This window comes from Monodelphis domestica, chromosome 1 (genome assembly GCF_027887165.1).
Source record: "Monodelphis domestica isolate mMonDom1 chromosome 1, mMonDom1.pri, whole genome shotgun sequence".
In the NCBI taxonomy this organism is placed as follows: domain Eukaryota; kingdom Metazoa; phylum Chordata; class Mammalia; order Didelphimorphia; family Didelphidae; genus Monodelphis; species Monodelphis domestica.
The window spans coordinates 732876203-732895834 of NC_077227.1; the positions used below are offsets into that span (position 1 = coordinate 732876203).

The 19632-nt window shown below is 34.5% G+C and overlaps 1 protein-coding gene across 5 annotated transcripts in view; it reads right to left on the reverse strand.

Annotated features, from left to right (window-relative positions):
- Nucleotides 1-19632, reverse strand: part of CTNNA2 (catenin alpha 2) — a 1548366-nt gene that overhangs the window by 1178828 nt on the left and 349906 nt on the right. For all 5 annotated transcript variants that reach the window (XM_056824737.1, XM_001364449.4, XM_007477790.3 and 2 more), the window contains exon 3: nt 9831-10026. In XM_056824737.1, coding sequence (XP_056680715.1) covers nt 9831-10026 — 196 coding nt within the window. The remainder of the gene's footprint in view (nt 1-9830; nt 10027-19632) is intronic.

Consider the following 19632-nt stretch of genomic DNA (forward strand, 5'->3'; position numbering starts at 1 on the left):
TTACCACATATGCTTTCCTGAAATACAGTATCCAGGAACATTTCTGAGTGTGTGGGTGAATGTGTTTCTGGAAGACCAATGATTCTTAGAATTTCTTAATGAGTTATGTCTTTAAGGACAGTTTATTTGGTCTACAGGGACCTTGAGTGCCCCTATAATTTTTGCTTTATTTTATCTATGTACTATTATTTTTTTTTGCACTTTGGTATTTTTAATTTAATTTTAAAGAAAGACAGTCTATTTCATTTTCTTTTTCAGAGTATTTATCTTTATAAAATGTTTTAGCTTCAACTATAAATGATCTCTTTTTTGTTCTTTATAAACTCTAATTTCACTCCTGATTTTTTCTTTATTTTTTAAATTAAGCTTTTAAATCACTCTTAGGGAACCTATGGTTTTATTCTCTTTTCTAGGTCCTCATTGTAGTTATGTCAGAATATTATTTTCTTTTTCAGGGATTCACAAATAATTTTTCTCTCATCATGTATAGTCATTGTTTTAGGGGGTTCATTTTTTGTATTTATTTCCTCAGCTATAGGGGACTGAGGTTCTTATAATGATTTCCATCCTTCCCCTCAATTGTTTTTGTTCTTTTATTTGTTGGATTTCTTTTAAGTTTGGGATAACGAATGGAAGCTGAATTAAGACATTCCATTTAATTCAGCCATCTTCCAAGGAGTACCTCACTTTTCATTCATTTTAAGAACTCTAACTGAACCTACTCAATTTTTTCCCTTTGGCTTTCACTTCCTCAGAACTCCAGTTCAAGAGTAATAATTGGAATGCCTGCATTTTTCCATGCATGATTCCAGAGAGATTGAGTGCATTTCCCTGTTAGGAAAATATAACAGAACTTCCTTACTACAGAAAGACCCTGACCACTGTTCAGTCATAGGAACATTCAAGTGCCTGATCTGACTTGAACTACTGAATCATACTTCTATGTGCCTGGCTAGTCAGCTTTAGATAGGTTTTAGTGTCTTCATCTCTTAGGCTCAGTTTTTTCATTTGCAAAATGACATGGTTAAGATAAATTATCCCTAAGGTCTTTTCTAGCTCAAAAACTCTATGATTCCTGGCATCTTCCTCCCAAAGGAGCTGGAATCAGGGAATACACATACTCAAATTGCGCCTCTGTCACTTACTATGTACATGAACCACCCTTTTGTCTCAGTTATCTCATCTGCAAATAAGCATAATAATAGCTATGTGGCTAGGTGGAGTAGTTGCTAAGAGTTCAAGGACTGATATTAGGAAGTTTCATCTTCCAGAGTTCAATTCTGTCCTCAGACACTAGCTATGCGACCTTGTGCAAGTCACATAACCTTGTTTGCCTCAGGTGCATCATCTGTACAATGAGTCGAAGAAAATGAGCAAACCAGAATCTTTACAAAGAAAACCTCAAATGGGATCACAAAGAGTCAGCCATGACTGAAATAACCAAAGAACAAACAAAATAGCATCTATCCCCAAAGGCCATTAAATATAAACAAAATAGCATCTATCCCCAAAGGCCATTGTGAGGGTCAAATGAAAACATAATTACAAAGTGTAGTATAAACCCTGAAACACTGTAAAAGTTTCTTCTTAAAGAACAATCTATGTTATCAGTGAAAAGGTGTCATAAGAAATGGGCTATGTAATCAGTTAACAGATATTTATCATTTCTACATATTTATAAATGACCCTAAACTATTCAAACGATTTTACCTTCAAAATGTATATACAATGCTCATTTTGGTCCTCAAAATAGGTCTCTGAACTAGATACAATTATTATCTGACAGTTCAAAAACTGAAGAAAAGTAAGATTATGTGAAATGAAGGGTGACATCTATAAATAAACTATAAAAATTGTCACAAACAGATTGGGTTCAGGATTAAGTAAGCTTTCCCAGATCCATATCAGTGAATATAGGGGGCACTCAAAGAGGTTGTCATTTATAGCTAGAAGTAGTTCTTTAATTTGGAAGACTCAGATTTGTGGATTGAATAAGGGGGTTGATATGAGTCTAACTATAATTCTAAGAGAGTAGCTGTCCTAAAAGGCTCATGAATTTTTGACAGTTCCACAATGAATTCTACTATACCTGACCTACTGCTTAGAGCTAGGCACAGCAGAAAGTTCTCTGAGGTCTGATTCACAGAGAACGGACATCAAGGTCCCTGCTTTAAAGAGCTTTAAAGTGGGTAAAAAGGTAACACCCAAGGGTGAAATGTCTTAAGTTCAAAATGCAAGAAGTGATACTGTGAATTCAGGAATAAATGGAAATTAGTCTTCTATGAAAACCTAACTACCCCAGAAAATATATACAAGGTGGGAGAGGGAAGAGGTAAGGACAAAGTAAAAATTATTCATACCTATCCTATATATGGGTTTTATAAAAAAAGATTAATTAAAAATAATAAAAACATCCTTGCAGTGTTGAGCTCAAAAACAACAGGCAACACAGTCACATACAAAGAAAAGAGAAAGCTAAATAACCCTTTATATGAAAAGCTATTATTTTAAAGAAAGTTTTAGATAAAACCTATTAGAAAATCTAACACGCAGAATTTTCACATTTAATTCATCAACCAATAGGAGATTCAAAAGCTTTGAAAACTGTGAGACTTCCCAACAGAGATGGATACACTGTGGTACAATCAAATGTAATGGACCTCTCCATTAGTGGCAATGCAGTGATCCTGAACAACTCAGAGGGATTTATGAGAAAGAACACTATCCACATTCAGAGGAAAAATGGTGGGAGTAGAAACACAGAAGAAAAACAATTGCTTGATCACATGGCTCGATGGGGATATGTTTGGGGATATAGACTCTAAATGATCACCCTGATGCAAACATTAAAAACATGGAAATAGGTTTTGATCAATAGGTAAAACCTAATGGAATTGCATGTTGGCTATGGGAAGGGGTGAGGGGAAGAGAGGGAAGAAAAGCATATGATTCTTGTAACCAAGGAAAAATATTCTAAATTGACTAATTAAATAAAATAAAAAATAAAAATAAGAATTAGTCACCAAGAGATTGGGTTCAGGAGTAAGTAGGTTTTCCCAAATCCATATCAGTAAGTGTAGAGAACACTTCTGGGTATAGCAGGTCTCAAGGAGGTTAGCATTAATAGCTAGAAGTATTTCTCTGGCTTAGAAATCTCAGCTTTGTGACTTGAATAAGGAAAGCTTATAATGAGAATGCATACTACATCAGTGTTGCTTAACTCCAGACATCACTGTCATAAAAGTCAATGATAGCTTCCCTTGGTCCAAAGGAAAATTTAGGTGTCCTAGATCTCCTATTCTCTGCTCTAATTATTCAAGTCACTATTCAGATCTAACTCAAATCATCAACTATATGATAAAGTCCTTTCAAACTCTCCCCAATTATCTCTCCCCAAACTATGTTCATTCTCACAGTTGATCCTCCAAGTCCAATTTTCAGAAAATCAAATTATTGAACCATAATATCCTAAAAATTTTTAGATTAAAGCACATGCTCACCCAGCAGCATAGAATGCTAATTGTAGGGGGAGAAAACATTCAATACTGCCTCTGTAGTTTCTTTTTAAAGGCTGGGATTCAGTGAATTCAGACACAATCTGTTTGATTACTGTTGTATGGAGGCACCATGATGTGCATATAGAAGAGCACAGCAAGATGTAAAGAAACATTTCCCCAACTGGTATTAAAAAACAAGCCCAAATAGGAGACTATTGGTTACTCTGATATTACACAAATGCAACAGATGACTGAGAAAACATTTTATTGTGGCAACAGAGTATTTTTTTAACTCAAATTTGTAAATATATACTAAAAGTGGAAGGACGTATTTGGGGAAATCAACTGAAAAAAAAAACAGCCTAAAAACTGGATTTATGGGATGGTTAAAGTGCCTCATCAATCTAAACACTATGGGATACCCATCTATAGTAAAGAAGGAACGATGGTTTTCCACAATGGGTTGAAAAAGAAGATCGAAGGGGTGACTTAGATCAAGCTAGACATGGGAGAAACATTAAACACTGACAATCTATGGGCAACTAGGTTGCTCAGTGAATAGAGAGCTAGACCTGGAAACAGGAGCTCCTAGTTCAAATCTGGCCTCAGATACTTCCTAGCTGTGTGAACTTGGGCAAGTTACTTAACCCCAATTGCCATTCATTTTCCTCAGAACCAACGCAGAGTAGTGATTCTAAGACAAAAGAAGGGTTTTAAAAATAAATTGACAATCTAATTTGGTTGTTGGCTTACTAATACAATACAAATACTTCTTTGGAACTCTTATTTTTTACCAATTCCAAAATATCTCCATATATTTCTACTTTAATGCTTCTTCACAGTGTCGAGTTATTTTAGCATTCTTGAATGGTATAATATAATATCCAGCACAAACTCTCTCAAGTTCCATCTTCATTCCCAAAACTATTATAGTTAGGAACCAAGAAGCTAATCACCAGACAGTTGACAACATATTGATGAATTCAAATTATGGCAATACAAGAACCAATAAAAAGCTGTGTTTAGATCCGTGGACTCCACATATATATTTTTGCAGTGGTAGTGGCTGAGTGGTATAAACAGGAAGAGGATATTCTAACAATCTTTAAATATCACTTTAGTTGTTCACATGCTAATTAAGATGCTTATCCAGTCAAAAACTGTTTACACTAGTGGCAATCTTGAATATTTTCCTGGAAATCAATTTTACATTCAAACAATGCCAGTATTGTGCCTGATTTGGCCAATGGGTGAAACCGGTTTAATGAAACCAGAAATTGTAGCAGTAATTGAAGGAAAGCTCATGAGGTCTCCATGAAGAATCAAATAAACAAATCAGTGAAGGTAGTTTTTAATCATATATCCAAAAACCACAAAAAAATCATTTCATTAACAAATGGTCATTGCCTATTGCAGTGATCATGACAAATATTTTCATAAATGACAACATGAAAATAATTAAAACTACTGGGCTAGTATCAATTGTGAAAGATAAAATAAAGAAAATATATGATGAATTTGATAAGATACTGAATAATATTTTAATTTTTAAGAGGAACTTAGATGGTTTAATGTACACCTTTGGATTTTTAGTAAGAAAAAATTGAGTAACATATCTGAAATATTGCACATATGTAATGAAAAAAATGTACAAAGAGAAAGGAAAGCAATGCTATCTTCTCAGTTGTCAGATATTTTAGATAAATGATTCAATATTCTCTATCCTATTCACAGAATAAAAAGCAAGGGAATAAAAATACCTTTATTAACCTTATAATTTTCATTGCAACAGAGTGTGTCATTCATAATCTATATCCTAGACAATGAATTATATTCAAAATTACAAAAGAAGTTAGCAGACTGGGTTGCTTTTGGGAAAATGTTCTGTGCCAAGATTGTCCCTGAAACAAATGCTCTTTAAAAAACATAGTCATCTTTAGGGATTGCAGTTTGGCTTCAAATTATAAAATAAGACAGTTTCAAATGAATTGAAGTTTTATGCCACTTATGAGCAATGAAAAGTTGCTTGGTTAGCATAAAGATTTTTCAGCATATTACCAAGGAAGAACTGCATATAGGTATGACATAGAATCATAGGATTTCTGAGGTGGAATAGACCTCAGTGGCCATCTAGGACATTCCATTGTCCCCCTCCCCCAAATTCCAACTATAATTCCAAAAATATATTATTTGGTCCTTGCTTGAAGATTGCTACTATGAGGGTACAATATTGTATTGCAAGGCAAAACAAACCATTCCAATTTGAGGATGTTGATTTATTATAAATGTTTCTTAAATATGAACTTTTCCTTGTAACTTCCACTTAATGCTACTAGTTCTGACGTCTGAGGTCAAAAAGAATAAAGAAAATTAATTCTTCTTTACATGAGAGCTTTTCAAGTACTTGAAATTGATATCATGTCTTCAAAGAATTGTTATCTCGCCAGGCTAAAAATCCCCAGTTCATTCATTCATTCAGCCTTTATGTAGTATAGACTATTTCAGAGGCACTCCTCTGCAAACCCATCAAGAAATCAAGAAGCCTTTATTGAGGACAATGAATGTTATGCTTGGAATTCAACAATCAATGGCATTCATAAATTGTGGAATCAGTCCCTATATTACAGATGTGTTCTAGCCACAACAGAATCTAGAGTTGATGTTCTTAAAAACATGTTGGTGTCATGGACACCTTAGGCAATCTGGTAAAACCCAACCAAGAGCCCTTTTCAAAAGAATGTTTTAGATGCATCAAATGAAATACATGAGATTACACTGAAAGCAATCATATTAACAAAGATTTTTCCCCCATCAAAGTTCACATAGCCACTGAAATCTACCTAGTCTTTTTTCTAAAAATTAAGAAATATTGGTCTAGTAGGACAATTACTTGCTAATTCCCTTGAAGCTATATGTCTCTCAATGCAATTCAATACCCCTTGAATATATTGGCCTCTCACATCATACAAGTGACTTCTTTTGAGCTTACATTTCCTACTCTCAGATGTCTTTCATACAAGTTGACATCTATCCATAACTCTCACATTGTTTCTGTGATATCAGATCATTGGTACTCCTGTTAAATTTCACCTTATTAGGTTCAACCTAGTTGGGTAATCCATGAAGATCTTTTAAATAAGGGATGTCACTAAAGAGGTGCATCACTGGAAAGGAGGTAAACCAGGTATGTGTTAAAATATTGGCATAATGAATAAGGAGAATTTACACAGAATTAAGAGTCTTAAATGGGTTAGAATTACTGTTTATGGAACAATAATGGAATACATCACCAAGATGGCAGTTCTACCAAAATAAGCACATGGCATTAATATTTCATAATTTTTTTCCCGTGGCCTAACTGAACATGCTATATTCTTAAAAATTCAACTTTAGAAAAAGAATCATTTCATGAATTTGTTCAGTGAGCCATGCAAATGCTTGCCAAATAAACTATTATGTGTGCACATCAAATCCCATAGGCCAAAAAGAACTTCTCAAAAGAGCTTGGGGAATCCTCACAACATTAGACTATGGCACATCCAATCAGGAGAGATAGGACAGAGTGGTTTATTACATTTTATTAAATTAAATTCTTCTTTGATGCAAGCCTGCTGGTAATGCAACTTTTCTCACTATTCACAAGACCCATTCCTCCCTCCCATTTCCTTCTTTTCTTCCTTCCTTCCTGGTGGCCTTTCTTTTTTACTCCCTTGTTCCCTATGTGTCCGTTTGCCTATGTGCCTTTCTGATATTAATAATGACCTCTTTTGTCTGAAACAATTTGGGTGTTTAAGTCAAAAATGTTGTTTTGATGATTGTTATATCATCATGCCTTTCTATGATTTTTCTTTGATGTTTCCTTCCTTTTCAAAAGGAAGTTTGATCAATAGGAATTGTGTTCAAAAGTTATTTCTGTTTGACATGAAAATTTTAGTTAATGAGTCAAATGGCTAATTTTAAAAGGTGAACACATTTGAAACACAGAATAATTTGTTCAAATAGTTTTACCAAAAAAATAAAGCATACAATGAGGTAATCCACTCCATTAAAACCACTTGAAGGTATGTATGTTTTATTCTAGTATATGAATTGGCTTTACGAAGGTATCTGATATGTGTGCATTTCCAATGCTTTTATCTCTTCTGTTAAATTTTATGATGTTTGTATTTTCTAGTGCTTCAGCTTTCAGTTGCTTTTTGTAGTTATTTGCCTAAAAAATAGTTGAGTCCTTTAATGGCATTCAAAAGTCCTATAGTCTGCTACAAGGAATTGCCTTACAGAATGGTAAATTTATTGTTTTGTGATATTAATGCTTGGTTTCTCTTAATCTTATTATCAAAGTATGCTTTACAAAAGCTATGATTCTGATACTTAAAATACCCTTCTTAGTGGTTTCTTCCTTCTTTAATTATAATAACTAGCTTTGGGCATTTCTGATTCTATGTTCTTTTTTAGGGTCTCTTAAGTCCTTTCTGTAGGATAAAGTCTTCCCAAGGCTTAGAAATTTCATCTGGTTCCTAAAGAGGGGTAATAAAATGGTCACTCCAAAGACCAGTTGCCATAATACGAAATTATTGATTTTGGATATATGCCGATCTTATGCCACAGTTCTTTTAGTAATTGAATATAGGGTCTTGATGACATCATACTTAATTCTCTAGTTTCCACAGCATGAGTTCTTATCCTTCATATAGAGGGACTTGACTTCCTTTCAATAATACTCACAAAGATTGGAGTCATGTCTTGAATCCAATGACCTGTGACTGTTTTCTGTTACCAGATGACCCCAATGACAGCCACTTGACCATAATGTCCACCACCATAACATCCAAACAAAAGTCTGTTGAGCTCCCTACTAGTGGATTTCACTCATGTTATCTTTCTTGGTATAATTTTGCTAAATACTGGGTTATTTTGGTACTATATTTTAACTGCCTGCCAGGTCGACTAGTCTTCCCATCATGACCTATACAATTCTGGACAGCATATATACCAATTTCTGTGTTACTACTACCAATAGTCTTTGACAAGCCCCTCATCTATGAAGATATCTTTCTATTATCCAACTGATTGAAACTTCCTGGGTCAACAACTAGAATCATTAGTTACTTCTTCGTAGTTTACCACCCTTGTCAACTGACATTTTACTTATTTTGCTAGATACCCCAGGTCATATTAAAGGTTATATATCTACCAATATTTCTACCTGTGCCATCCATCCCATTGTATTTTGACTGATATGTCAATATAGCCCAATTTTCTTCAGGAGTGGAGCAAAATCTTTTTCACAAGTCACTATTCTCATAATATGCAAATTGGGTGGTCATAGGCACTGTTCTGTTGGAGTTTGGGGGTTCTGGAGTGTTGAGATTGCTAGATAGCACAGTAAAGAGAATGCTTAGAGTCAAGAGGACCTGAGTTCAGATTCTGTCTCAAATATTTACTAGCTTTGTGATCCTGGGCAAATCATCTAATTACTTTGTTCCCCAGGTTCCTCATCTACAAATTCAGTGGGGTTGGACTCAATGGTTTCTAACAGTTCCTTCTTGCTCTAGATTTATCATCCTTTTTTTGGTGAATGGCATGACACAGTAGTCTAAAGCGCCCCTCTTTGTCTAAATGCTAATTGTCTATCCCTAACTTTACCTGGCCAGCAAAAACAGCCTGCAGAGACATTTAAAGAGAGTGAGAAGCCCAGGGCAAGTTATACTATGTAGAGTGCTTCCAATATGTTATATAGATAAAATCTGTTCAAAATTAATATCAAAGACATCTCAAGAGCTAGAGAGGTTGGTTGGATTATAGAAAAAATGGAAATATTTAACAAGTACATATTTGAATTAGAAGAGAAACTCAGAGGCCATGTAGTCAAACTCATTCATTTTACAAATGAGGAAACAAGACTATAGGAAGTAAACTGTTACTCAAATAGTAAGTGAAAGATGTAGTATTTTAAGTATGCCTGAGAGAGCTCTAAATCTCATGCTCTGTCTCCCCCACAGTCCATGAGAACATGTTCTATTAACATGCTGACCTTAATTCGTTTTTAAATTCTACTTTAATGGATTAAGCTACTTCCTTCTCTACCTCCTACAACAAAGTGCAAGCTCATGAAGTTCTATCAAACTAGGATCCTTCAGCCAAGGGGCTTGTTCAGTCCTCCTTTTTACCAGAGATAGCTACAGTTCAAAGGTGAAACCCACAGATTTTGTGAAATGCCATGAGCAACTGACTGAATAAAGAGGAGCTTCCAGGATGCATTGGTCTTGGAGGAAAGTTTATCATTTAGAAATTAAATAGAGGCTCTCTATACTGGAACTTAATCGAATGTACCTTGTTTGCGGACATCCTCTACAGCAGTAACCAGTTCTTCCTTGAGATCTTGGCTTTCTTTAGCAATCTGTTCACCTTTTTCCAAGAAATTCTGAGTGGCCTGCTCCACAGAAGCTGCTAATACATGAGCCTTTTTAGATCGCCCTTTCTTCTTCCCAGATGGCCCCTTGTTGCTTGTGTTGACCAGAGTTGTTACCTATAAAAATAGAAATGAAAATGCTTGAAAAGAACTATATACAACAGAATAGAAATGGTACCATTACATAATCTAAAACCAAAACAGAAGCTTTCTGGAGTATATTAAATCATTTGGAACATATTGTCTATTTTCTGTTTTAATGGAAAGTAGAGAAACTTATTCATCGACAACTAGATAGGCAGATTTTTATCAAACATAACATATGGGAAGGTTCAGAGTGGGGATGGTGACAAATATAGTTAGGTGTATATTGAGGGCATATAAAATACCAGTTAGTCCCAATTCCAGTTAATTTTTACTTATATGTTTTGAAAATGTTTGAAAAAATTAATTTTATATTTTCCATCTGTCTCTTTCTCAATGGATAGGTACTCATAGAAATTTTTTAAATCATTGGGCTATTATTTTTTTTGTCTATTTGTTTGTTTTCACTGATGTAAGAATTTTTGAAATCCATGAAGTCCAAACTCCCCATTTTGCTAGTGATGAAACTAAGATTAAAAAGTTATATGTTTTTTTTTCCTAGTGTCATACACTTGATAAATGTCTAAAGTGGAATTGAAAACAAAGTGTTCTGGACTCACCTTATCTCAGAGCACCCTTCAAATATAAATTTCAACTTGTTTCTGAATTACTTAGTTCCTAAACAGAAGATTAGTATCCAGTCTTGAGAAGGGGGACAAATGATTATATAGCAAATGTTCAAATTTTAAAACAATTTACCTGTCCTAGCTCAAAAATACCAGATGATTCTACTATACTAATGAAATCAAAGGTCCATTCCTTCTGCTAGTCTGGTGTTCTATTCTAGAGTTTATTAAAATAAAACACTGTAGTTTTCTCTTGAGATAAATTACTTTACTCCGTTGCTTATTTTCTTAGCTCAGAGATTCAAAGGATGTGAGATTTTGATTTCTCTTATTGACTCAAATGAGATTGTTTTAACAAGTACTTTTCAAGTTCACCAATGTTTTCAATTGTACTTTTGGGATTAAGCAATCTGGTGGGTTATTTCGGAAATATGATTATGCTTCCCCCCAAGAAATTATTACATATACTCAAAATTCATTAGTCTTGTGACAAACAAAACTACTTCCTAAATCAAGGAGAAGAAAATGTTTATGGTAACGAAGACCACAAAGAGCAAGATCAAGGAATATGTAAAGGAAAACACATATTTCCAATCAGAAATGACTTCTATATACCTAGCATTTTACAAGGAATTTTGAAAGTTACATTTGTTATTTTGCTTTCTGCTTATCAGTCATTTTGGTAAGATTCTGCTCACCAAAATCAGGAATGACTTTAATTTTACATTTTTAATCTGTCTCTTTTTCATGATATTAAAATTATCTTTTACATCCAGGAATATTTCCCAAATTAAAGATAAAATATTTTTACTGGAGGATATCTGAAATCCTAATCCCTAGAATGCTGTAGTTGGTAAAGCATCATGACTATATTCAAATCAAGGTATTAGTGAAAGTCTTTCTAATCATGTCAGTTCAGAGCTCCATAGATTAAAAGTTTAAAGAGACCTGAGAGACTATCTAGTCCAAACACCTCAATTTTTACAAAGGAGGACACTGAGTTCTGTGGGGTTTAGGAGAATTTATCAGTGTTGAAAGTAGTAGAGTCAAGATTGAAATGCAGATTTCTGACTCCAATAAATCTTTAATGATTGAATAACGAATTGATTGATGATTATCTTTTTACTCTATTGTTTTCTACAAGTGGTAAATAAAACTATAAGGGAGGAATTAAATTATATGCATAATTATATCATAGACATATGATATAATATAACATAATATAACATAACATAATATATAATATAATATTATATTATATTATATTATGTAATATAATATAATATAACATAACATAACATAATATAACATAACATAATATAACATAATATAATATAACATAATATAACATAATATAATAATATAAAAAACTGAGAAATGATCAATATTGTGGTAGAGGACTTTATATGTAACTTTCATTGCTATAGAAAGGAATAAATCGGTAATATGGAAATTTAAGTAACAAAAATAATACTATAGTTAATTTAGAATATTAAAGGGTAGTAATATACATACAGAAAAATAGTATAGACATAACACTGCCAAATGAAATTTCAAGAAAAAAACGTTTAAATATACATACTGAAAAATCAAACCTGGATTTTCTCCAAACAATGTAGAAAGAAAAACACTCCACAACTTGATTCTTATAGGAGTAAGTCAAATCCCTGTCTATATTATAGGAGTTACCTCAAAGATGCCTTCAGTGAATCCACACAAGATGAGCCTGCATAGCAATACTTTCATTCAATTATCAAAACTGATCCTTTTATCTGTCTGTGTAACAGTCTGCCAAACATTCACCATAAAAAGACACTAGGATAGCAACTTGTCTCAGGGCTATTTTGATCTGAACGCGAGTGAACATAAAACTGAGAATGAAATAAAAACTAACCTTTTATAGTGCTTTCAAGTTTGGAAAGAATTTTATATAACTTCTCTTAGCTTGAATAACTTCACGAAGGAGTACAATTCTATTTTGCATAATGGTAAACTATGTCAGAGAGTAAGCAACATGTTCAGTGACAATGGCTAGGATGTATTTGATGCTGGGGATATGGACATATAATTTTCCTGACTGAGTTCTGCAGTCTACAAAATACATCAAACATTGTCATTGATGAAAAACTAATCTCCTTCACAAATTGGACAAGAAAAAAGAATAAATGGTGATTACAAACTTTTGTCACTATGAGCAAAGAAAAATAATTGTTCAGATTTTCCTAATTTATTGTTTATATCTTCCTTACATTAATCAGTAAGCATTTATTAGGCATTCACTATTCCAAGAGAGTTTATGAAGAAGTGACATCATCAGGAACAAGGTCATCATTCTCTTGGAGAACTTCTGTGACAAATACATATATAAAACTTCTTCAAATGTGTTTTCCCTCACCACTTCTACCACAAAACATGTTCTTTCATTTAAAAAAAAAAATTAAACCCTTACCTTCCATCTTAGAATCAAATACTTTGCAATGGTTCTAAGGCAGAAGAGTGGTAAGGACCAGGCAATAGGGCTTAAGTGACTTGCCCAGGGTCACACAGCCAGGAAGTTCCTGAGATCAGATTTGAACCTAGGACCTCCCATCTCTAGGCCTGGCTCTCAATCCAGCTGTCCCCCCAAACACCTTTCAAATAATGCACAAATGCCTTTTTTAATCCATAGACAAGCCAGGTGAGTGAGTGTCAGTCAGTCAGTCAGCTAATATTTATTAAGTGCCAGAGTAAAGAAAAAAAATAACAACATAAGATTGAAATAAATACAATCCCTGTCCTCATGAAACTCACATTCTAATGGTGGAGGCAACAAGCAAACAAGTATATAAACCATATGTGTGTAAACATATATGGCTACATATGCATATAGACAGTATATAGACAATTTATGTGCTTTATATATATGATTATACATACACAGTCCATGTACTGTACATGGGATTATGTACATGTGGTATATTACACACTGATATAGCCCATACACAATAAATAGGGAGCCATTTTTAAAGGGAAGGCACTGAGATGAAGGAGTTCTGAGGAGAAAATTTCTTGCAAAAGGCGGGACTCTATAAATTACACTTTCTAATTACAATCGGAAAATATATTATTTCTAAAGCATGATACTTTTTGCTTGCCAATGTAAAAGAATACCTCTATAAAGAATGTCAGGAGATAGAGCTTAAATTTTTTTAAAATAACATTCATTAAATCTTTCAAGACTTGGCAAAGTCCCATGTAACCTCTCTTTGTAGCTAAGATTATAGCGACAAAGATTTTTAGACACCTGAAATACACTCAAAAAAAAAAAAAGATCATTCACCTGCTCCAGTGACATGGTCTTTGGCAATGCGGCATATCCTGCCACTTTAGTAAATGTATAATGTGACAAGTAAAAATTCTGAGTTGGTTTTGGGAAGAAAAATCAATTTATTGATTAGTCTAGTAATAGCCAATAAATTAAGGTCCATGACCTCTCTAGTTGATCTAAGACAATTCATCCAGTGTCTTGAAAGCAATTCTGAAAACTCATTATTCAACCCTCTCCTAGACAACCCAAGACATCTGCAACTGGTGGATACCTAATGAGGAGGTGGGATAATATTCCCTAATTCCTCCCTAATCCCCTCATAGTGATGGGGAGGGGGAGTCACATGCCTCATTACAGTATCCAAAAATTTTTTCTGATCTTGATAGGGAAATCAAGATAAGTCTAGTTAAGTTTGATTTTCATCATTCATCTGAATGGAAGAAAGTGAGGACATGGTCATGCACCTCCTGGGCATATCGGGAAGAAACTAGTTTTGTTTACTAGACAGGATAGGACTTACATTCTCAATATTAATTATTCTAATTTTAGAATCTGCTTTGGAGCAAAGAATATAAGGTACACTCTTAGGTCTATCAGGACAAAGAAATGAGGAAAAGGATTGAACATAGATGTGAAGTTACAGAACAACATTAGCAATCAAAATTATTAAGAATTAAGAATAGATCTCCTTGGTGAAGATATGGTCATCCACTTCATAGCTGGGGTTATATTCTATAAGTTTTTACTCACTCAGTGTTACCTGCCTTTACAAATTGGAGGTAAATAAATTTCATTTTAAGAGCTTGAAATCAAGAAAATGATATTTCCTGGCAGTATTCTTGTTTCCCCCAATTGTTGTGTTCTACGTATAGGACCTAAGGTTAGCTCTCAAAGGGTCATAAACATTCACATTAAGTATTCATTAATATGACAAGGCAGTGCAGACTTCCATTTTCCTGATTTTTTTCCAGTTTACTAAACACCCTAGAAAACCCAGTGTTCTGAATTTTTGCTTTGAAAGTGAAAGCATTGGAAAAATTTCCACAATGATCAAATTAAGGAAGTAGAAGGCATGACCCACTTATTTATTAATGTGACTATTAGAATCACAGTGTAAACAACCAGAGATAGTTATCAAAACTTTGTATTCTCCAGATTTTCTTATTTAACCTGCCAAATCATCAGTGGCCAGACTTAATCCAATATCCCTAAGTATAGGACAAATCAATGGAAATCAACATCCTATTTCCAAAACTTTATTAATTTGCTTATTCAACTAAAAAGATTTATCAGTTTTTCTTTAATCATTTATTTACTTATTTAATTAAATAACATTAAATAATGATTATTTAATAGCAAATATCAGTATTTAACTAGTTTGAATATATAGGGGACTGAGCAAGTTATTTTAAAAATCAAATTCATTTTGTCCCATTATCCTTAGTGATTTTTAAACCCTTACCTTCCATCTTAGAATCAATCCTACATCTTAGTTCTAAGACAGAACTATCCTTTTTGTGTTTGTTCTTTCCTGAGCTTAGTAACCACAATGAACTTTAAATGCCAAACAAATTCTAAAAGAAGTAGTTCTATTAATCAGTAGTGATTATCAGGTAACATCCTTACCTACACTCTAGGCAAATCATTTTGGCAAATGTGCAGTGGCTGGAATATAATATGAAGAGATTATACAGTTAAGGAAACCAATTAAGAGGATATTGTAATCATATAGGCAAAAGATGCTGTCTTGAACTTGGGAAGGCGTGTGATTTTGAGAGTAGTAAGTATGGAGATATCTATGAGATATTTTGGGGTTTAAAATCAACATTATTTGGTAAATGATTTGGCATGTGGAGAAAAAAGATTTTCAAAGAAGATATCAAGGTTGTAAACATGGAAACCTGTAAGAATGATGGCAGCTTCAACCTATATAGATGAGTTTTAGATTTCTGTTCTGGACTTAGTTTGTCATGCAACATGGTCATTGTCAGTTGGCAATTAGAAAGGTATGACAAGCTCAGAAGATACAGAGGCTGAAAGCATTTATTGGGCATAATACATAAGAGAAGTATAAAGACATTCAAAATTAGAACATTGTAATTAAATATTATTGTTTAGGACATCTTACAATTAGCTTTTTAAAACAGTTATCCATTTATTAGAATTATCCTCCTTATTAAATTGCAATTCATTAAAGACAGTGGGATTTGCCTTTTGCATCTTCATATCACAGGAAGTAATCAACTCTCCATTTAATTAATATTCTAAAATCTTTAATAAATAGGAGATGGAGGGGGCAGCTGGGTAGCTCAGTGGATTGAGAGCCAGTCCTAGAGATGGGAGGTCCTGGGTTCAAATCTGGCCTCAGACACTTCCCAGCTGTGTGACCCTGGGCAAGTCACTTGCCCCCACTGCCTAGCCCTTACCACTCTTCTGCCTTGGAGCCAATACACAGTATTGACTCCAAGACGGAAGGTAAGGGTTAAAAAAATAATAATAAATAAATAGGAGATGGAATAGAAAAGCATCTATGAAACCCTTATTATCTGTCAATTGTGTTAACAACTGAGAATACATACAAAAGGATACAAGACAGTCCCTGCCTTAAAAGAGTTTACATTCTCAAAAAAGTGGTTGCCATGTAGTGTATTTATATTTGTTCTCAGAATTAGAGTGAAACAGCAAAGAAACAAGAAGAAGACCTGTAAGTAGCAAGGTGGGTCTAGGTGCATTCAGGCTCACCTGCTCACCAACCAGAAGCTCAGGGTGCCATGGTATGAATTTTGAGCATTATACAGTAGAAAGAAGCTGAAAAATAGGCACATGGACCAAGGCAGCCTGAAGTTGGTCAGATGGTGGCACACATGAGAAAATTTAAAGCAAAATGAATACTGAGAAAATGAGATTTTCTGGCATTCAGAATAATGAATTAAAGTTAGACTTGTCTTAGAAGCAACCCTTATTAATAGTGGCATGGCGGTTTACTAGATTTGACAAAGCCAAAAAGGACTCTATGAACAAATTGTATTTTTACCTTGGGAAAATATTCTAAGTTCAAGGGAGTAACATCACCAGTTAATGTTAACCAAGAGATCAAGATCCGTGCCACCTCCCCAACCCTCATACAACTCAAACCAAGGTATACTAAGACAAAACAGGGACTGAGCAAAAAAGGAAAGGGAATTGTTCATAACAAGGGAATTACAACCCTTCATTTACAGTAAAAGATTGTATAAAAATCATACTCAAAAGTCTAACAACATTTCAACTTCTTGCTCTTTCCTTATCTTCTTATATATGTGTAAAGCACTCAGCCAAGTTTCTGAGATCTATAGTTACAATATAAAATCAATCAATCCATCCTTCCTTCCTCCCTCCCTCCCTCCCTTCCTCCCTTCCTTCCTCTCTCCCTCCCTCCCTTTCTTCCTTCTTCCTTCCTTCCCTCCTTCCCCCTTCCCTCCCTTCCTCCCTTCCTCCCTTCCTCCCTTCCTTCCTCCCTCCCTCCCTCCCTTCCTTCCTTCTTCCTTCTTTCCCTCCTTCCCCCTTCCCTTCCTTCCCTCCTTCCCCCTTCTTCCTTTTCATACTTGCAGTATGTTGTGTCTCGGGAGATTGGCCCCCTACACCCTTTACTCACAGCTATTCAAATGCCCATTGTTATAAAGATTTTCTGAGGGAGGTGTTTGACATGTTGAATAAAATTGGAATTGATGTTTAAGATTATAAGTGGATCTCAATGATTATTTTTATTATATCTAGTCATCATTAGCATGGATAAATAATAGTTTTGAGAACTCTGGAGAAACAACGCATAATCAGCTAATTTGCATTTGCTATTTTAGGACTAATGAGGGTAAAACTAAAAAAAATGTTAAAACATACCAATTCCTGGATTATTTTTGAAATATACTTGTTAGTTTCATAGGAGACATTTAGAGTTGTGACTTTTTAAGTGAAAGATGAGTCACTGTGAGTCAGTAGGTTGCCATTTAAGCCGATAAATGGCAACCCTCTCATAGAGTGGCAAAAGAAGTGCAAGAAGAGACAGCAGTAGTAGAGGTAGGTAATAGATGGGGAAGGGGAAGAAAAAGCAGGGGTGCTATTAGAAAAAGTTAGTTGACTAAGGGTTTCATCTGGGTGATTCCTGATTGGTCAGGGAGAATTTACTTCATTGGCCAACAGCTTCAGTTATTGCTTTTGTCCTTGGGTTCACCTACAACTGAAGATGAAAAATTTCAGAATGACATGTGACTTTCGGCTTCCTCTTCTGTCTTGAGAAGGAAGACAAGCCTCTCTTGTTGGTTGGACATTAGGATGATGGAGGTTGTATGGCCTTGAGCTCCAGTTTGGGACAGCTTTGTTTGCAAATAACTGGCTGGTTAAGTCTTTATAGCTCAGAGATGACAAGGTTGATAAGCTTTGCAGTTTTTTAGCAGAATGAAAACTGTTATTCATATTTAGAGCTAACAGTTAATTTCACATTTATTAAGTTCCTGCTGTATGCTGAGAACTGAACTAATAACTGAATATAAAGTCAAAAAATTATTCCATGTCCTCAAAGAGATACAGTTTGATAAGGAAAGGGTTATGTAAACAATTATATAGAAAAATATACAAAGGATAAATTGGAAATAATCAGAGGGAAGACACTCACGATTAAGGAATATTCACCTTCTGGCAAAAGGCGATATTTTACTAGCTTAGAAGGAAACCAGGGAATCCAGGAGTTGTACAGAGAATTCCAGAAAGAGAGGACAATACAAATGTTCTGAGCTCAGAGAACTAGTGTTATTTTCTCATAGATTTTGTGGATAAGGTTTAAGAACACTGGAAAGGGCTAGGTTATAAAGGTTTGACCATTCCAAAATGGAGGACTTTATTCTGGAGGTCATTTGAAGTCAGTAGAATTAGTTTAATTAATTAATTAAATAGGGAATTCAGGGGTGACCTTTCCTCAAGGAGCTATTGTTGTAATAGACTGAGTCAAACACTTAAAAGAGTTGGTCTCAAAGGATGGAAGTGTTTGAGGACTCAGGAATTGGTAAGCTGATTGATCTGGCAGTGAAGTTAAGAGGACAAGCTTTATTAAGCATTGGCTATGTGCCAGGAAAGCGGGGGGGGGGGGGTACAGTGGGTAGAGTGACAAGTCTGAAATCAGGAAGTCCTGAGTTCGAATCTAACTTCAGACACATATTAGCTGTAACTGCTGGGCATGCCTCCAAACCTTGTTTGCCTGTCTCCTCAAATGCAAAATGATGTAGAGAAGAACATGCTAAACCATTATGGTATCTTTGCCCAGAAAATTCTATTTGTGGTCATAAAAAGTCAGCCACAATTCAAGTGACTCAACAACAACATGTGCCAGGCACTGTACTAAGCACCCAATGACGTTGTCTATGTAGGAATCATGGTAATTTATTAGTAATGACCTGATTACTAGACTTTGGGAAACGGTAGATTCTTCTAGTGACTGGCATTTATTTGACAAGGTGATAGGGATGGCTGGATATGAACCCTGATCTGGTCTGGTGATTTGGAGCAGGCTAGCTATTATATTAGGCAGAGTTCTAAAGCTAAGCAGATTAACTCCTTACCATCCTAATTTGTTTCCAAAAGCAAAGAGATCATTCTAGAATGAATTCAATCCCCTATAACTTTAAAATCAGAATCTAAAGTTCTGGACTAACAGCATTGATGTTCTGAATAAAT